The sequence below is a fragment of the Prenolepis imparis genome, unplaced genomic scaffold (assembly GCF_030444845.1).
Source record: "Prenolepis imparis isolate NDT839.2.m4 unplaced genomic scaffold, iyPreImpa1.0 SCAF_10, whole genome shotgun sequence".
Lineage (NCBI taxonomy): Eukaryota > Metazoa > Arthropoda > Insecta > Hymenoptera > Formicidae > Prenolepis > Prenolepis imparis.
Genome location: NW_028141168.1, coordinates 13,864,103 through 13,883,905, shown reverse-complemented (window position 1 = coordinate 13,883,905; position 19,803 = coordinate 13,864,103). Strand labels below are relative to the sequence as shown.

At 38.1% G+C, this 19,803-nt stretch overlaps 1 protein-coding gene across 4 annotated transcripts in view; it reads left to right on the top strand.

Moving 5' to 3' along the window:
* Positions 1-210: 210 nt before the first annotated feature.
* Positions 211-19,803, top strand: part of Fas2 (neural cell adhesion molecule fasciclin 2) — a 94,414-nt gene continuing 74,821 nt past the window's right edge. For all 4 annotated transcript variants that reach the window (XM_083048645.1, XM_083048646.1, XM_083048644.1 and 1 more), the window contains exon 1: positions 211-559. In XM_083048645.1, coding sequence (XP_082904771.1) covers positions 505-559 — 55 coding nt within the window. In that variant the 5' untranslated portion in view covers positions 211-504. The remainder of the gene's footprint in view (positions 560-19,803) is intronic.

Here is a 19,803-nt window from a genome sequence, read left to right as displayed (position 1 = left end):
AGATACAAAGCCGACTCACCGTCGTAGAAGGACGCAGATTGAAGAAAGGTGTGAATCGAGAAAAGATTTGTCCGCGGAAGGTCGCACGTACGTGAATCGGTCGCCATCTCCCCCTTCACTCTACCTGCGTGCCGACGAGGTCCGTGTCGGCGGAGAGAGCCGAGCGCCGCCGAGCGCGGCCGAAGGTTATGCCGAGCGCGTAAGCAGCGTTCCCCGCCACAGTTCGAGATCGGCCAGCGCGACGTCGCGACGTGTCATTGTAGTCGGTCCGTCAAGTCAACCGTCCGAATGCATTGTCCAGTTTAACGGTTCTTTGATCCATCGATCGATCCAATCTCCGTCGATCGCGACTCGCGGTACGCGATCGCGTGTGGTGTTGTCAGTGAAAAGCACGGCGAGAGAGAAAAAACGACGAACCGAGTGTGAACTGGTGAGAGAGAGAGAGAACGAGAGAGAGACTTGTTTTTCCCGAGGAGAGTGAAAAGAGGCAGTGATCACGTCACCATGGCAGTTGATCCCGCCTGTGTCACGATCGCGGTCCTGTTGCTGCAGCTAACAGGTAAGCAAGAACGCAGGAATATTTTATCGCACGATCAAAGCGAGCCGTTACAGCAATTCGCCCATCCAAGGAATTTTCTCGTGCGCCCGCGCGCTCGAGTTTCCCATCGCTACCGTTTCTGTGATACCGTTCGCCGCGCCTCGATGTTAAAAGTATATATATGTGTACGTGAGAGCGAGAGAGAGAAAGAGAGAAACGGACGCGCAGCATCGGGCACGCGAGTACACTCGGCAGGTGGTTAATCGTCGTGCCGTTCTCGAGAATTTCACACCGCCATTTGACGAACGCGATTAACGGGCGCTCGTGGAATTTGAATTTGGTGTCGCGCGCGTCGCATCGCGTTGCATCGCATCGCATTGAATTGCGTCGCGCGTCCGTTTAAATTCAAAACGGCCGCCAGCCTTTACCTGTCCCGCGGTTAGTATTTGCTTTCTCTCTTTCGCTGCTTTTGTTCTCGACGATACCGGCGATCCACGTCCTGTTGCACGCGCGCCATCTCCTCGACACGGTTTCCTCACGGTTCGCCGAACGATTCTCTCGTGCAATTGCATCTGTATGCGCGAATTCGTCAGCGATGAATCATTTACGTTGGCAATACCTTCGCGTTAAACGTGAATCATTTCGAGAGAAATTTCATACCGAAGATATTTTAATGGTAGAAAGTAATTTATCTTAATTTAAGTAATTTATCTCAATAAATTATATTTTTTTATCAAATTTTTACTCGTAAAATTTAGGTCGCATGCTTTGAATATATTAGCGCATTTTGTGGACTATTTGGAATCATTCTCTCGTTAATAATATAAAAATAATTTAATGAGTTCTTAATGATTTTTTTATCATAATTATCATCTTTTCAATCAAGTTTATTCAAATGATTTTTTTGAACAGTAAATATTTTGCTCTCAATGCTGCTTTAAGAAAAACTTATTGTAATTATAACAATCAAAAAATTATATAATAAAATTAAGCCGATATTTAAATATTACTTCAAAGATTAATTCTAAAAACACTTTTATACCGTAAAAGTTTTAAGAAATTATCGATCGTCTAAATTATGATTTTGTAACGTTTACCAAATGTTAACTTCTGAAAATATAGCAAATACAAATTCCTTTACTCTACAGTAATTTATCTTTGAATAAATTATCATATTTTTTTATCAAATTTTTACTCGTAAAATTTAGGTCGCATGCTTTGAATATATTAGCGCATTTTGTGGGCTATTTGGAATCATTCTCTCGTTAATAATATAAAACCAATTTAATGAGTTCTTCATGATTTTTTTTTCATAATTATCATCTTTTCAATCAAGTTTATTCAAATGATTTTTTTGAACAATAAATATTTTGCTCTCAATGCTGCTTTAAAGAAAACTTATTGTAATTATAACAATCAAAAAATTATATAAAATTAAGCCGATATTTAAATATTACTTCAAAGATTAATTCTAAAAACACTTTTATACCGTAAAAGTTTTAAGAAATTATCGATCGTCTAAATTATGATTTTGTAACGTTTACCAAATGTTAACTTCTGAAAATATAGCAAATATAAATTCCTTTACTGTTTTCATAAAAAAATACTTGTCCCAACTTTTTACGAGATATCTCATCGTATATATATTTTTGTCGCATTTTTTTTGCGTCTGGGAAGGCGAACAATCTTGAAAAGTTTCCGCAGTCTCGGTTTCTTCTCGAGAACGAACTTGAGGAAGGCTCCTTCGTCGTTGCACCTGAGCAAACGTTCGTACCGCACCTGCTAGGGGCGCCCGAGAGATGCGCCTCTCTGGAAAAAAGAGTGCTTCCTCAACAATACATCGCGAACGTAACCTTCACAACCGGCAGGAGGAAGGAAGGGAAAAGGAACCTGTAAAAGTCAGAGTCGTTCTATTGTAGCTTCTCCAACCACTTTTCTCGAAATTGTTCGCTCGACCTCGACCGGACTATGTTAGTGGATACCTGGATCTCGCGTCAAATTGCGGCGAGGAGAGAAGCTGCTCTCCCTTCTCTGACCTTTTCTTTTCTCCTCGAGTATTCTTTCTTTTTCGTTTCGATCGTCCGTTTATGATCCGGCTCCTCGCGAAGCCGTCGTCGTACCCTTATATCGGCCGTAATTTATAAACAAGCGTATGAAGAAAGAGAGAAGAGAAAAGGATGCTAAAAAGTACCGTTCACTGATACGTTTCACTTTCCAACGTTTAACTTACACGGCTGTTCTTTCCCAGACATGTTTCTTTCCCTTTCTGTCATAGAAACTGAAAGTTCAGACTTAATCAGTTCGTTTGATACATCATGAGATTTACCCCTTTTTCTCTTTCAAAGATCAGTTAATAAATAAAAAAAATGTTAAACATTCTAAAAGCGACAATCGATAGTATAATAAAATTGCAGAAAATATATTTCGTTAAAAGAAAATGATTCAGTCACTCAACAGAATGGATGTTGTATACATCGGATTTTGGAATCACACAAGTATTTTTTTTTCTTTCTCTAAACAGACAATTTTAAACGCGACGGTGTCGAATTTCTCGGTCATGATATGATCACGACAACGTTACGACTCGAACAATGGGATAGATAATTTCCATATAAATAAAGTTTGCGACGTGATGCCAAGCGATCACCTTACTCACGCGTTTCCTTTAACAATGACGTGTAAAGACTTCGACAGTTCAGGGTGAAAAAAAAGTCGTGAAAGAAGATGCTTGGACGGATAAAGGGGCCTCGACGAATCTCTTCGTCCGATTCCATCGTAAATTACGACGCGCCGTCACTCTCGATCGCAAGACTTGCTTTAAGACGACGATGGATCATTCCTCCTTTTTTTAATTTTTTTTTGTCGTGCCGCTTCATTGTCGCGGTCTGTCCGACGAGCGTATAAATTATAGCGGTTGACGGTTACGTCTGCGTAATTATATGGATCTCCGTCACGTCGACCGGGGCACGCTCGTCGTGAACCCTCTGGGAAATATTTGTACCAGGTACACATCGCCTAGAGATGCTCGGCGCGATGGATGCGCGTGTCTGCGGAAACTTTGGTCATCCGTCACTGTAGAACTTCTTCCGCCTCTCTTCAACAAAACGGCGTAATGATCGAAAAAGTCACTTCATTAAATTCTTAAAAATTAATCGAAGAATGCACGAGTAATTAGAAAAAGTGATTTGTACGGGATGTAACTGAAAGATCTGTATTAAATTTTCTGAATTTTACGCACAAGAAAAAATATTCAGTTTTTGGTAATCTTTTAGCTTAATACTTTTATGCACGGAATAATGAAAGCAATTAATTGGTGCAAAGAAAATACATAATTGCTTTTAAGAAAAAGTACGAAGCTCCATGTTGTAAATTACATACTTTTTTTAAATACAATTATCTGTTTTCTTTGCACCAATTGATTGGTCTCACTATTCCGTGCATAAAAGTATTAAGATAAGATTACCGAAAACTGAATATTTTATTCCGTCACTGTAGAACTTCTTCCGCCTCTCTTCAATAAAACGGCGTAATGATCGAAAAAATCAGTTCATTAAATTCTTAAAAATTAATCGAAGAATGTAACGAGTAATTAGAAAAAGTGATTTGTACAGGATGTAACTGAAAGATCTGTATTAAATTTTCTGAATTTTACGCACAAGAAAAAATATTCAGTTTTTGGTAATCTTAGCTTAAGTAATACTTTTATGCACGGAATAATGAAACCAATTAATTGGTGCAAAAAAATACATAATTGCTTTTAAGAAAAAGTACGCATTTGCATGTTGTAAATTACATACTTTTTTTTAATACAATTATCTGTTTTCTTTGCACCAATTGATTGGTCTCACTATTCCGTGCATAAAAGTATTAAGGTAAGATTACCGAAAACTGAATATTTTATTCCGTCACTGTAGAACTTCTTCCGCCTCTCTTCAATAAAACGGCGTAATGATCGAAAAAGTCACTTCATTAAATTCTTAAGAATTAATCGAAGAATGCACGAGTAATTAGAAAAAGTGATTTGTACAGGATGTAACTGAAAGATCTGTATTAAATTTTCTGAATGTTACGCACAAGAAAAAAAATCACATAAACAGGAATTCTGAGAAAGATTTTGTTACAGAGATAACAGTCAAAATGATAAATCGCATGACTCTTTCATATATCATCAACGCGCAAGCACTATAACAGCTTTAAATCTTAAAGAAGATTTGAAATGTTCAACGTGTCTTCCTTGAAAATTTACACAAGCTTTTGTACGGATTGTCATACGTGATGAAAAATATCAGGAATATTACGGATTCTTGGTGCAATCATTAAAAATTCGTTGTTACATCTATGTCGTAGGTAAAATAAATTAGTAAATGCATTGTTTTAAATAATTACACGTGTAAACATTTAATAGATTTAATTTAGTAAGCAGAGAAGGGTATGTAAGAGAGATATGTAATATTGATAACAAATTACAAATTTAAAGAGCTATATTTCTGTAACGAATTCTTTTAGAACGCTTGTTGATATAATTTTTTTTGTTCATAAAATTCACTCTCGAACTTTTGTATAAACCATTCACACTCTGTATTTATAAAGTCCGTTTTATACTTAAAGTGAAAAAGTTGCAACCTTGATGTTGAATACTATAAAAGATTGAAGCAGTGACAAATGACCAAAGAATCCATCATTAATATTAACGATGGGGGTATTCAATTATATTTTGTTGATTTTTTTTTACCATAATATCCTTTCTTAGCCATCTGTCACGCGATATCCATTTATTACACAGGATGTTGTTTCTTTAACGGATGCACACAGTCCTCGCTTTTCCGCAGTTTATCGCAAGTCGGGCGCTTTCAATTTTCGACACTTGGCAACTAGGTTGCCGAGAGATGAGGTCGCGTCCGTGTTTTCTTCTCACCTCTCCTTTTTGTTATTTCTCTATTAGAGCGCACGATAAACTCGAACGGTGGTAGAGTGTACGAAGAAACTTTTGCTCGTGCGCATTGTGTATTCCTGTGCCGCGCAGATCGTGCGTCGTCAAAAAAAAAAAAAGGGGGGAAAAAAGAGAAGAAAAGCGATGAGAAAACGCCGGCATGACAGTTTATCGCGTGGTTATACGCGAGAAGAGAAAGAGATACGCGTTGATTATATGGTTATTGCGTCGTTCGTGCGCGGGAAAAAAAATGTATTCCACGGAACCCAGCAGCAGGAGCGAACCGGCGCCAGTTAATGAGCCGCGGTGGTTTTTTTAACGGATACGGTAGCACGTAAAAACCAGTCCACCCCCGCTGTTGTTGCGTAGAGATATAAAGCAGGGAAGTGAAGGAGAAAGGATCCTTAATGCGCGTTTCCACCACCGTCAATAATTAGCGATTCTCTCCGAGAGGGAAAACCTCCCGGGTCGAGAGAACTACGCGGCAACAAACGGCTCGGCGGAGCTTAAATGCGGATCTTTCGGTGGTGAAAAGCGCCGGACACCCGCAACAAAGCGTCCGCTTTCGTTTATTGCTTCCGGGGACCGCCACGCGGTATTTTAATTACGATTCTTGCGCGCGGTAATTTGTTTTGCCTCACGGCAGATTGTTTGCAGTGGCACCGTAACATTCTACTATAGCCTTTCGATTAATGCTATTCCATTATTGAGATTGATTCTATTATTTGCAATTTCGTTGTAAAAATTGGTTTTTGTAGAAAAATGAAAACATATTTTTTTTATAGAAAAGAGAGACTCGTGTACGTTACAATATTCTCTGTATTATTTGCAATTTTTATTTAGGATTTTAATCCAAAAAGATATGCGATACGTTTAATGAAACAAAAAAAATTGCATGATGTAATTGAATACGATATAATACGTGTAACATCATAAATTTCCGAGCGAAGCTTCCATTAATACGCACCATTTGATATCGATTCGATTGCAACGAGTACTGCTTATCATCTCGATTTTATTTATCTCGCATGGTCATCGCGCTGCAAGCATCCAGATTTTGTATACTATATCGAATTGTTCGTGATAAGTTTGCGCAAATGGATGTTGCATCGTGAGTCGTCAGCAGGAAGTTTTCCTCCATTACGAAGCAACTTGTTTAATTAACAATGGAGCTCGTTTTTTTTTCTTCGGTCATGTTTTCGTGGCGATACAAAGTATTGTTTTTAGATGAGCTGGTTATGCAGATTTATACTTCTCGTGTCGTATCGTCCTGTTTTTGAAAGGGGAAAAAAATTTTTTAAATATACATATATTCTAAAGTAAATATATATCCTCTTGTTGCTTCCTCGTTATTCTTTATCTCTTCGTTTTCTCTCTCTCTCTCTCTCTCTCTTGCTTTTTATAATTGATTATTAATTGGATATTATTTTGTTAAGGAAAAAGAAATTAACGACTAAATATTTAGTTTTATATCTCATAAAATTAGTAATCGTCAGATTCTAAAAAAAAGATCAAAATTAATTTTTTAGATTCTTTATCTCTCTCTTTATATTTTCACGCATTAACATAAATTTAATTATTTTCTAAAATTTTAAAAATTGGATTTAATTTAATTTCTAATATTCTCTAATATTTTTATTGTAAACATAAAGTTTTACGATTGACTCGCCAAATCGTGAAAAAATCGTCTAATTTTTGTTCCCAAAACGATTCTTTGTGAAAGTGTGAATACATCATTAAATTGTTATCGAACTCTCATGATTAATCCTGCAGATCGAGAGCGGTTATCCTTGGCAGATCGTAATAAGTGACGCAAAGTTTAATGAGGTAGTAAAACTCGTGGAGCATGAATGCACACGGCGCCACATATTGCTGTTGCAATTGCGGTCTTTTCTTCTTTTTATCGATAAGATCTGCTTAGAAGTTTGATGTTTCAAAATTATATACCGTATACCTTTATATACAGATCATTCTTGCGATACTCTGAACGTATTAATGCAATTCGTTTCTGTGAAATTATAATTAACTTTTATTGATTAAAATTAAATAAATTAACGCGAAAGTTTATATAGCGCATGGTTATAAAAACGTAATATCAAACAGGGAAATAAATATTTAATATATTCCAAAAATAAAAATTTTTAAAGCCATTACAGACGATGTTTTATATTAATAAATAGATAAATAAATGAATTTAATTAACGAATATAAACAACGTAGAAAAATAATTGTGAAAAAGAAGGATATACACATATGAGAGCAAATAAAAATATTAAAATTGCGATAGAAATTCTGAATATCATACCATTGTCTTATATATTGACAGTATCATTGCCAATGTGACTTAAAGAATGTCCCTCAAATAAAAGAAACGATATATTTAGTATGCAGATTAAATATATTTAAATGGAAAATGACGACATTGTGTACAACGTCGCGATATAAAACGCGGAATTAATCAAACTAGTGTTATATCATTCTCGCGAATCGTCTAGATAGAGGCCTTAAAAATTTATTTGTTTTTCCGTTACAGTCACAAATTATCACGCGGAAAGTACGTGATGTTCTCGCGCAGAATGACGCGATAAAGATGTTACGCATAATTGAATCGCGCGTAATTGAAATACGTGTTTTCACTGCAAACGTTTGCTATATTCCGGCCATTTATAAATATAACCGTGCTTCTTTTTATCATATAACGACGAGCATACGTCTGCGATATCGATCGTACGTTCGACATCGTCCAGGCAAATACACCGGTGCGGCGTAAGAAAATAACGTACCACCTGTTCTCGTTTGCATAGTTTGCGGGTGCAGACTCACTCGTTGAACTGTCGTCTGCCTAAAGCACCGTCGAGTCTGGAAATCCGTTTCGATATCTTATCAATAGCGGCGCATCGCGACAACTGCGATGTTATCGGAGATTGCTTCGGAATCAGTTAGTCGCGTGTGATTTAGAAAATTGTTCCCAGAACAATAATGAAAATGATCTTAATCATACGTACATAAAATATATACCTATATAGTTAGTGTATATACATAAACAATATTAGTAACAAATAATACAGCAGATTGACTTTATATATAAAAGAGATTTTACATTAAAATATAAAATATGTGTCTCTGTAAGAAAGATCATTATAATTAATTCTCTAATTAATTAATATCTAATTATAATTCTAATAATATCTTGATAATTATAATTCTAATAATGTATCTAGAAGTAATAAGATAAAACAAAAATAACTGTAATGATTATTTGCTATTAATTATTAATTAAATTGTGTTCATTTATTACTATTACATAACTGCGTAAATATATGTCATGTAGTCTATACGTTGCTTTATTGCAATCAGTAATCATAGATAATTGCAAAGTATGCAACGGTGTTTGCCGTATTTTGTCGTCACAATCATTTATTGCTCTCATGATCGCAAAAATTGATCTCTCCTGAGACGCAGCGTACCTTTTTCTCTCTGTTTCTATCCTGTTATATGCACCTTGTGCATCGCTTATATTATTCACAATCACAGAGCACTAGCGATCTAGTAATCTTCCTGTGCGCTGACTCGTGTAATTTTTCTTTCCCTTTGAAAGCCCACAGTTCTAATATCACAATAGCGGCTGGCACAATTCAATTTTAGGAACCGAGCATTGTAAAGATTTCTTACAGCTGACACATATTTTTCTGTACACTTGTATTATGACACGCAAACGTCGATTTATTTTGATGACTAAACATTTAATAGTATTACATCATGTTATGCAACAACGTAATCAGCAGTAAGTGACGTTTGGAAGTCACGAACTGGAAAAATTTCCTCGAAATTTGCATATAATGCTGGACAAAGTAAAACAAAATAACAGTTTTAAGCACCTGTGACGCGTTTATTATTCGAGATAATACATTATATAGCATTTTTATGTATCGTATGATACATATAACTCGATACTCGGCGTCTTATCTCTCACTGCAGGTATTTTTCATGACAGAGTTATCTCTCATAAGATATTTTAATAACCGATTCTTCGATGTGAATGTTATACGTCGTCTTTCTATTCGTAGAAATTGAACACATTCGCGCAATAAGACGCATGAATGGAAAACTCGCGGATGCTTCTCGTTTCGGGCTTCTATACAACGTTGAGTTGAATGAAGCGATGAAGCGTTCTGCAGCATCGCGTATTCGGTATATACGTGCGCGATCGAGAGACACACGAGACTTGTTAATGAATCAAAGGATTCGGTGACGTAACCAGGATTAACTAGCTAAATACTCGTGAATTAAGCGCACGCCTCGTCGAAGGAACGGCATGCTGAAATAACAGCCGCTGTTATTCAAACTGTATCTCTTTCGTTCATCTCTCTCTCGTATCTTTTCTCAACTCTCTCGGCTCTTGAAAGAGAAAAAATATATGCTTTTTGCGTCGTCGGGAACGCAGTCGCGCTTACAATAGTTCGTATAAGAATAATAGACACTGATATGATTGTACAGAAATATTTTCTTTCAGAACTGAAATGTGCGGGCATGCCATCATCTTGAGGGGATCTTTAGACAAACTTACTTTAAATTTTGATTAGAAGATCAGAGTTTCTCTCAACTTAACGAAACGTCTAAAAGAAAAATAATCTTAATAATAAATACTTAAACAATCGGACAATAGTTAAATGAATAAAAAATTAAATAATTAATTAATAAAATATTTAATTACTATATTGAAATATGGCAATAAAGGGGATTAAGAAACAATTCAGATAGATTTTTATCTAGAGTTTTTGTTCGCGATATCTCGTGTTAATTTGGGACACGCAATCGATATCGATTATTAATCGATCCATAACTGGTAACTATTCGACGGCAAGTTTTTACGATCGATGATTAAAGTTTCATCCAGACGTGGGTAAACTTTCATTTTTACATTGTCGTAAAATAGCGCGATACGCCGTTTTCGATGAAATAATTCAGCGAGCAGCCCGCCGCCGGGTCACTTTTACGATCGGGCCGTTCATAAAAGGGACAAATTACAGCGCCGCGAGGCATCGGCGTCGCGTCGCGTCCCTTCCCTTCCCTTCCGCCGCGATTCTTCCCGTTTTGCGGAATTATAAGTCTCGGTCACGTTGTTTTGGGAAAAAAAAAAAAAAAAAAGAGAGAGAGAACCTTTATCGTGGAAATGGGTTTAATTAAAGTATCCCGAGTGCCCAGATGGTGAACCGTTCCGGCGTGCGCTTATTAAAAGAAAACGAGCGAGAGTCTCGCGGAAAAGAGTCTTCTCCGAGCGAACGCTTCGCGAATTAGCGGTGTTCTCGTAACTCGATTTGTCCCGCATACGTACTTTCATTAATCGATTTTTTCTCTTCACTCGGGAAGCATTAATTACCGACGCGCATGGATAGATCCGTTTAGAAAACAAAATTTGTTATTGTCACATATATAGGCTATTTAATTTCGCGTTATATTCTGTACATATAAATGAATTTTATACGAAACAAAATACGCACGAAATATTATTCCATTGTTTTGCTCTATATCTTTCTGTCGTTTATTGTTTGTGAATTAAAATTATTACAAAAATAAATAACAATATTAGCATCTCTCTTGAAAAAAAAGTTACAAACTTGGGCGGACCATATGTTGAATTTACATGCGGTAGAATATTACACACTATTCTCGATAATTATTCTAAAATTATATCTCATAGCAGATTTTGGGTTCGGCGCAATCAGAATTAATAGTTCCGGCATGTACGGTGTTTCCAAATTACCTCGGGGATTCCGAAACTAATAATCGTCTCTTCTGTGTTCGCATTCGAGGCACATGTGTGCGCGTACGACTGACCGGATGCGCAATCGGATTCGAAAAAGCTCGTCAAAGCAGACGGAACTCCGTCGTCGTAAAGCATCGTGATCACTAATTAATAAGCGGAACGGAACAAAAAGCCGATATCACTTTCATTCACTAAATATTGCTAAAGTTGTGTAATCCATGCGAATCTTTTCTTCAATTATACAGTTCAATTAATTGTAATGATACAATCGTTGAGCTTCTACAGCTTCAAATTGCTTCAATAATCCCTTAATAGTCTATTAGTCTATTCTTAACTGGATTCTCTTAACATTATTCGCATATTAATTGATTATCGACTTTTTCTCCACATTTAAAAGTTTGTACAGAAAATAATAACGTCTCTATATATAATAAGTAAATAATTTCTTCTAGATTTGATTTTTTCGCTTAAAATTATATAGTTTATTTATTTCATAGACAGTTATTCGCATTATTTTTAATTATTACAACCAAGTTAAACTTGTTAAAATTTACTTGAAATTTTAAACTAGTGTATATCCCTTTAAAATTTAATTCGCGAAAATTTATCTCCATCCAATTTTTTCAAACTTATTAATATCTTCGACATCCGTGATAAAGATCAATTCTGATCGCAAAGTCTGTAGGAGAGTACGGAAGTTTGTAGTCTAAAGTAATCTTCCGGGATACTCTTTATAGCGAACTACTTCACCGTATGACACGGGATCTGACTAGAGATACGCGGAAAGGGGAGGTGCGGGAGAGGGGAATGTCGATGTGAGATATTTTCGTTCGCGACGAGGAGTAAGGCCAAAGAGGAAGAGGGTAAAAAGAAGCGGATCCCGTGCCTCGGCCGTTTTTGTGTAAACCTGTTTTGATGTTCTGCCTGCAACCTGCTTCGTGCACCTGTGCGCGGACAAAGAAAGAGGGCGGCCCCTCTTCAACGTCTCGATGGACCACCTCGAGCCTCCCCTTTGAAGCATCATCGTCGTGTGCCTAACTACCGTTACATCGGGTGTCTCGCAAATTACATACTAATTTTATTATACGAGCGAAAATTATTTCAAAATTGTATTAAAAAACAGAAAGTGGCCGGATCTGAAATTTCGCTACAGCTTGTTGACAAAAGTTGTGATTACATTACAAACTTTGAAACTCGCATCAACGAGTGTAAACCGTTTTGGAATCTGCGAACTCGAGGAATTAGTAGAAATTAGCAAATATTGAAATGGGGATTAGTGTGTAAATATTTTAGAGAGAGAAAGAGAGAGAGGAAAACAGAGAGAGAAATATCAAGGATTATTCCTTCATATATATTTTGTCGAAAAAATTTCTTCAAGCTATTTACAAATATATTATACATAGAAAATTTTTTATACCTTGCTCTATACACAATAGATTATTGCTCGATATATTATTGTATGTAGCAACAAAAACAGAATTAATATATAAATTTTTTTCCTCGACGTTTTAACTTCCCGATTCGATTCGGTCCGTAAAACCGGACGTGCAACATCGATTTGTGAATTTTCCAAACTAGTAGAATCCCATCGACCACATCACGTTCTTCGGCACGAACGAAAGTCTCGAATCACCCATCGACGCGGAAGCCTTACCTTTCGCACGACAGTAAATGGCTTTAGTTATTTTACGGAAATCGGGATTTAGCGACTTTTCGTTGTCTCGGTGATGTAATTTTTTTCTTTTTTTCTTTTTTTCTTTTTTTTCAAAGACCCGATAAATTGCAGTTTCCTGGTTTTTCTTTGGCCGTTCCTTTTCCTTCTTTTTCTTCCAAGAAATTACGTGATGGCGATCACGAAGAAGAAGAGCTCTAGCTCTTTGTGCCGGGCTATCCACCTTACTATCCGGCCCTAATGGGAGTTAAGGTCCGTCATTAAAGCGGTAGGTCGGCCGTGACTCCCTATACCCGCTCGGCCGCGCTTCCGTTAGGTTCGTTTTCGCGTGAACTGGATTAGAACCAGCCGGGCCTGGCATCCCGGGATAACGATCCGTGGGAATTGGACTAGCGGGTTAAGGCGGTGCGGTGGCGATAACGATGACGACGCCGACGAGATCGGCGACGGCGACGTTGCTCGGGTTTCGGGCCAACATATTCCACCGCACCGGTCGTTAAACCCGCTTGTTGTCGCGTGAAATATACTCGGCGTCGTCGAGTTATGTCGAGTCGCGTGTCACCTGACGCAACCATGTGGATGTCTCTCGCGTATCTGAGTTCATCTTCTCGTTTTGGATACGCGATGACTTCGTAAGATACGAACGACTAGTTCGTATATCTTTCTACATTAATCGTCTCATATATAGTTCAATGTTTATTTAAATTTAACAGAGTTGATAAGTATTATAAATGCCATTGAACGGATATTTAAAATATATTATAGACGTATCGTAATTTTTCTTTTTATCTAAAGCGAGCAATTTATTTTAAAAAGTATACTTTTTTAGTGAGGAAAAAATAATGGATAATTATTTTAATTGAAAATTTATTTTTGGTATTATTGTGAAATTAATACTGGAGATGGTAGCTTGTAATAATGAGATACGTTCGTTGTGGACTATGTAAACACCCTGTGTAGCTGCAATGGGCAGCCATATGACGTTCAGACGGAAGGAAGTCCCGTCAAGCGTCACGTTTTTACAAATATTTCAATCGATGGCATCAGCACCGCTGGCTACGGAAAGTCACATTTATTTTCGAATTTCCCGTTACACATCGATTTGTCCATAAATCATCGGATTTTTTCATCGTTTTCAAATTGCAAGAAAAAATCTCGCCTTGTTAACATTACAATTTATTGATAAATAATTTTGTTGAAAGTTTAAGATTGCAATCGCGCTACTCTGATCGCGAAGCTGTGGAATTTTCACTACATATATCTTTCTAATGCTATAATAACCGGAAGCAATGATAGGAGTCATAAGAAACGTATATAATTCGTGAAATGAGAAACGTCGACGACAAGATGTAGGCGTCGTGTTTCAATTCAACAGCGCATTAGATATATAAAATGACGCGGTCATAATCGTTGGTCTCATTTAAGCTTTCTCTCCTCTTCGCACATTTCCTCTCCCACATTTCTCGCTTCGTACATCTGATGATCGACATCATTTGCATCCATATGTGCTACATGCAACAGAGTGTTGCGGTTTCGAAAGGCCTTTACGAGTAAACCAAGCGGCGTCTATTTAAAATCCCTGACACTCCGACTATCATTATTTAAGAGCAATTATCGGAAAAGTGTCTGGTGACCAAAACCGAACGATTAATCAGCTTTGAATCTCGCTGATTACTCGCGCGCGTGCGGGACATTTCCGCAACTATCCCACATGTGTCCATTCGCCGCTGCAATTTCGCGTTAATAACTCTTTCGCTCGCTGTGACATAGCAACGAGCGCAATTAGCGTTTTATTTTTTTTCCCTCCCTCGCGTGCTTCGAAGAGCGTAAAATCGATCCGCAACAATCCAGGCCGCGGATCGTTGCAATTGCAAGTATAAGCCACGGTCATCGAATATATATCGTGCGCGTATAAATACAGACATTGTACCGTTCGTTATCTCTCGGTTAGGTTTTGCCTGTATATATCTTTTATAAGAGAAATACGTGCGCGCGGATTTTTTTCTTTTTCGTTATTTTTCAAAAAAAAAAAACCAAATCGAGCGCATCGAACAAGTTCTCGTCGGAGGATCCGTGACGTCCGATAAATATTTATCTCCCGCCGTGGGCTTTATTAGCGGCAAATATTTGGTCGTATTTACGGCGCCGGGAGCGACAAACAGTACCGGAGAACGCGGAGAGTCAAAGGGGACCGCGGTATCTCTTTCTCTCTCTCTCTCTGCGCCGACCATAAACGGACTCGACTGAGCGAATAATTTATTACTCGCGCAGCGTACGCGGCGAGATTTGCATAAAACAGGGGTTTTCGCGCGCGAATCGATCGCGTATCGAGCACGACATTCGCTCTTGCGTGTTCAGCAAGCCGCGAACGTATTACCTCGCTTATGCACGCGTCCGTTGAAATAATGCGTAGAGTTTTTCGCGTGTGCTCAGTTGCGGAAAGTATCAGCATTTATAAATCGACAGACCTTTTATTTCTTTGGACCATAGCATCCCGTTAAGTCACACTCAATTAGTACTCTGTAATCGATGATAATGCGATGCCCAAAAATTGCGAGCCAAAATAATTGTACTCCTTTGACGGATTTAACCGATGTAAACGATGCACGATACATGGATAAAAAAATATGCGAATTATCCAGTTACATATGTTGCATAGATTCATTTTCGTCATACGCGTGTTACGTATCCGTTTATCCGCAAGTACGTTTATCTGTAATTGGTTTTCTGTCCCGCGGCTAATTGTATCTGCGGCCGGCTTTAATGCTGCATCCTTAAACGGCGCTGATTAAACGTGTATGTACGCTCCGCGTCGATGCGCGCGATCGATGCGATTAATAAATTAGCGCGTTGCGTCGCTGTTCGAACGAATATCGCAATTATCGAAAATGCAACGGCGCACGCGGTGCGTCGTATTATGAGCTCGTGAAAGCGAGTTGCATCACGTGCTCGAATGATTAAGGGATTCAATCTCTCTCTCTCTCTCTTCCCTTTTCATCCCATCTCATTTTCTCTAACTCTCTCTCGCTCTTTTGCGTTCCAGCGATTGACTGATCCTGACGATTGGTTCTGATTATCTTCGATCGCTTCGACTTTCTGAAAATTGCGAGTGCGTTCGAAATGACGATAACGATCGATCGTATTTGCGCAATCGGCACGAAACTACAACTGGCGGACGCGATATAAAACGAGTATTCACCGTATTTTTAGTTAAAGCCGACGTTCGGCGTTGGAAATGCGTTTTATTTTTTTCTTCTCTTTTTTTTCCTGAAATATATATACCCGGCACTATTTGAAGTACTTTGCGTTACGATAGCTATTTTATTGTCCACACATGGAATAAATTTGTATCCGTGTCCCGACGATATTTTTCTTTTACGACTTACGTAAATGGCGCCTTTTTTATTTATTTATTTTTTTTTTAACAAATCGTATTCCGTATTTTACTGCATATTTCTAGGACAAAATAAATATGTCAATTTTTTAAAAATATTATATAGTACTGAAAATGGTCTTTTTGGAATATCATTTATGATTAAAAATTATATAGATATATACCTATACATATATATTTTTTTTTCAACAGCCAAAATATTAATAATTACAATTTTTTCTCCAAATGCGCAAGTGCATTTTCAATCGATACGAGATAAAATTTCTAAACGCAAACTTTTGTAGACAGAGTTTTAGAAATGTCTGCAATACTATTCGATCTACCGAAGTAGACTTTTGAATTTTACTTTTGCGGACGAAATTATTGCGACTTAATTCCAAGGAATATATTTGGATAGTCCGCAGTTGCAAAGGACGGGCAACGATCTATTTGATCTTGGAGACAAACATTTGCTTTGGCTACGACTGGACGCTCGATAGGGATAGAAAGAGGGGGATTTCCTTGTTGAAATGTGGATGACGAGGTCGGCTTATTGTAATTAATAACCGCGGAGTGTGCGAGACGACCGAGTAAAGCCGGGCATTTCGTTTGAATGGACCGTAATTCAGCGTCGTTTCTTCTGAATAGGGCTTAATTCTCGACTTGCGCGTCACCCCGTGTCGCGCGTCTTCCGCAACGAGATTGGAGAGCGAAGCCCACATATAGGACATTAAGGGTTGATTTTGATGGATTACTGCTGTCGTCCTAGTAGAATTTCAACGAATCCCGCGGGGTCGCCGTCGCGGATGCGTCGTCGTCGACGACTTGACAGGGAAATGCACTCAAGCATGCCGCGTGTGTGCACGTGTGCTTTTTTCCCCTCTTGTTTCCTTTCCGTCTTTTCTTTCCCTCGGTAGCGTCGGATAGAGCGAGCCAATTATCTTTTTGTAACGTTTAAAGTTGCTCTCGCTGTTAACGAACTTGTGTTATCGCGGCGATCAAGGAGCAATTTCCTCATTCGCTTGACCGCGTAAACACTTTTTGACTTTAAATCGAGTTAAACTCTTCCAACGTGCAGTTCGCGTTAAATCGACTTTATTACCCCATCGCGTAGAAAAAAGACGGGAATTGTTCATTCTTTTTTTTCTCTAAACTTTTTCGAAGCATGAAATGTCAACGTTACGCGTTTTGCCTCTCGATTTTATGAACCTATTTTTGTATGTCACAAAAATAGAGCTTTTTTTATCATTCGAACAAAGGTAAATCATTGACCCATTATTAATGAGAGGAAGAGAGAGGGAGAGAGTATTATTTAAATGGGAATTAATATATTGAACAAGAGAACTTCAATCGAATCAAATAAATTCTATTGATTTTTGCATTTTATGCACAAAATTTCTTTAGAATTTGAATAAAGCGCAGCTATCGCAAAGCTTTATTTGCGACAATAATTGTTTTACTCGAATATCAAATGTCGCTCGACGTTGAACTACGTTAGTATAAACTTTATTAAATAAACTTCGAATGTATGTAGAATCAACTTTACAACTCGTATCTCTCTTTTTGCGTCTATTAAGACACGGTAGTCAATAAGTTTCCGAAGGGTTGCATAAATGTCACCGGTGTGCTCAGATTAGAACAACACATGCTCCTGTTTACCATATCCATGTATATTTATGCTTTCGCGGGCTGGCGAGTAGAGAACACGTGTTTCGATGCGTAAAATCCGAAAGTTCGTAAAAGTCTAACGAGCGTCGTTTGTGCGGTGGCAAATTTTTTGGCGGACGTGAAAGGAATGGCGAAAGTTTCTTCTTTTAAGGGTGGAACCGCTGAGGTAAGTGGCACAATCGTAAATTATACGAACGCCATCGTAAAGCGCGATAAGTTTTCTTCTTCGGAAAAAAAACCTAGTAAGAAAGTTCTCCATTATTATTTCACAGCAGAGAAATTAGCAAGCGATAAGAGATAGATATAGCTAAAACAATATTTATCACGTCAGACTTGTCAATTTAATATTTAATTTCTAGTTTTAAAAAACAGCTGCTATCATTTCTTACATTATTATATTATTATTCATATATTATTCTTACATTATTATATTATTATTCATATATTTGTATTTTCTTATGTTATTATTATTTTTGATATATTCACATTACAATATCATGGACATGAGTGTGTGGATAACAAGAGAAAATTTACTTACATTTTATTTTAATTAAATTACGCGACATTTTGCCTACTCTTATTAAATATCGATTGGAATATCGGACGATTAAGAACCGCGAATTAAGATACAAGTTGCGAGGCGTTTACGAGGAAAACAGACGTTGAAGTACACATCTACCATTTGACGAGAATAATAATTTCGTGGGAGCACATATGACGCGCATGAAATACGAGTCTGCGCCAATTAAGTTGTTTGCTCATACGCGCTAGTTATAACTGTGCGCAAATAATTCATTAACGAATGTCGGAGAGGTATTGCGCTATCGAGAGAAAAGCGCCCCGGATGAACCGCTCGCCGGCGTCAGCAGGTGGTTTATAACCTCCGCGAGAGTCAACTTTAAGCTCTTTTAAGCTATCACGTGAGTCGCTCACGTAATGCCGTGTTGCTGCGAGTTTCGGTGCAGTTATACCGCCTGGCGTAATTCGTCGTCTCTACGCGTTCGCGCCCGGAATACTTAGGTCGGATCTTCCAAGCAACGCCGATACCTAACTCGGCAACATCCACGACGGCGAAGGGGGATGATGGGCGCAAATAATTGAATTTAGATTGAAGGGTTGTTTCACGGCGGTGTCTCCTTCTCGACGTCGGAGTCGTCGTTTCGTCGATTAATTTGCGGGGCTTCTCTCGCGCACGCTTTGAATCCTCTCCCCTTACGAAGGGTTCTTACCGTTACCTTGTAAGTCTTCGACGCATGGAAAAACACTGTTGGCTAATTCTACGCTGTGTGCTTTCTCTCTCTTTTTCATCACCGCGGATCGTATATTCCCGTCCGACTTAAGCATGCTCCACGGGAAGGACGTTTCATTAAGCAAAAGCCGCGATTGCAGAGGAAAAACGGACAGCAATTTCAATGTTTTTACGGGTTTTCGGTATTCGCGCATTTATTATTTGCAAGACTTCACACGATCGTTTTATTGCTCTCGGATTAAATTCGTCGATACATTAACGGGATTTTAGCGCGTAAAATTTGATAAATGCGTTAAAATGCTGATTAATAATAATCTATGCAAAAACGAGTTAAATGATGCGCGTGAAATGTCCGACTTCGTAATTCAATGAGTAGTACGATGGCCTGTTCGTATTTCACGTCATTCTCCCTAATGATTCCCATCTTGGCACATCACGGTCGGCTTTCATAAGAGGAGGAAGTTCCAAGGCGTTGAACATTACAGATGACGAGACGCGATAAATACGCCACGTAAATTTAATATGCAAATTGCACAAACGGACCGCAATGATTTTCCGTACAATATCGCGTTTAACAACGCATTCGTGTATACGCGCGATATAAAA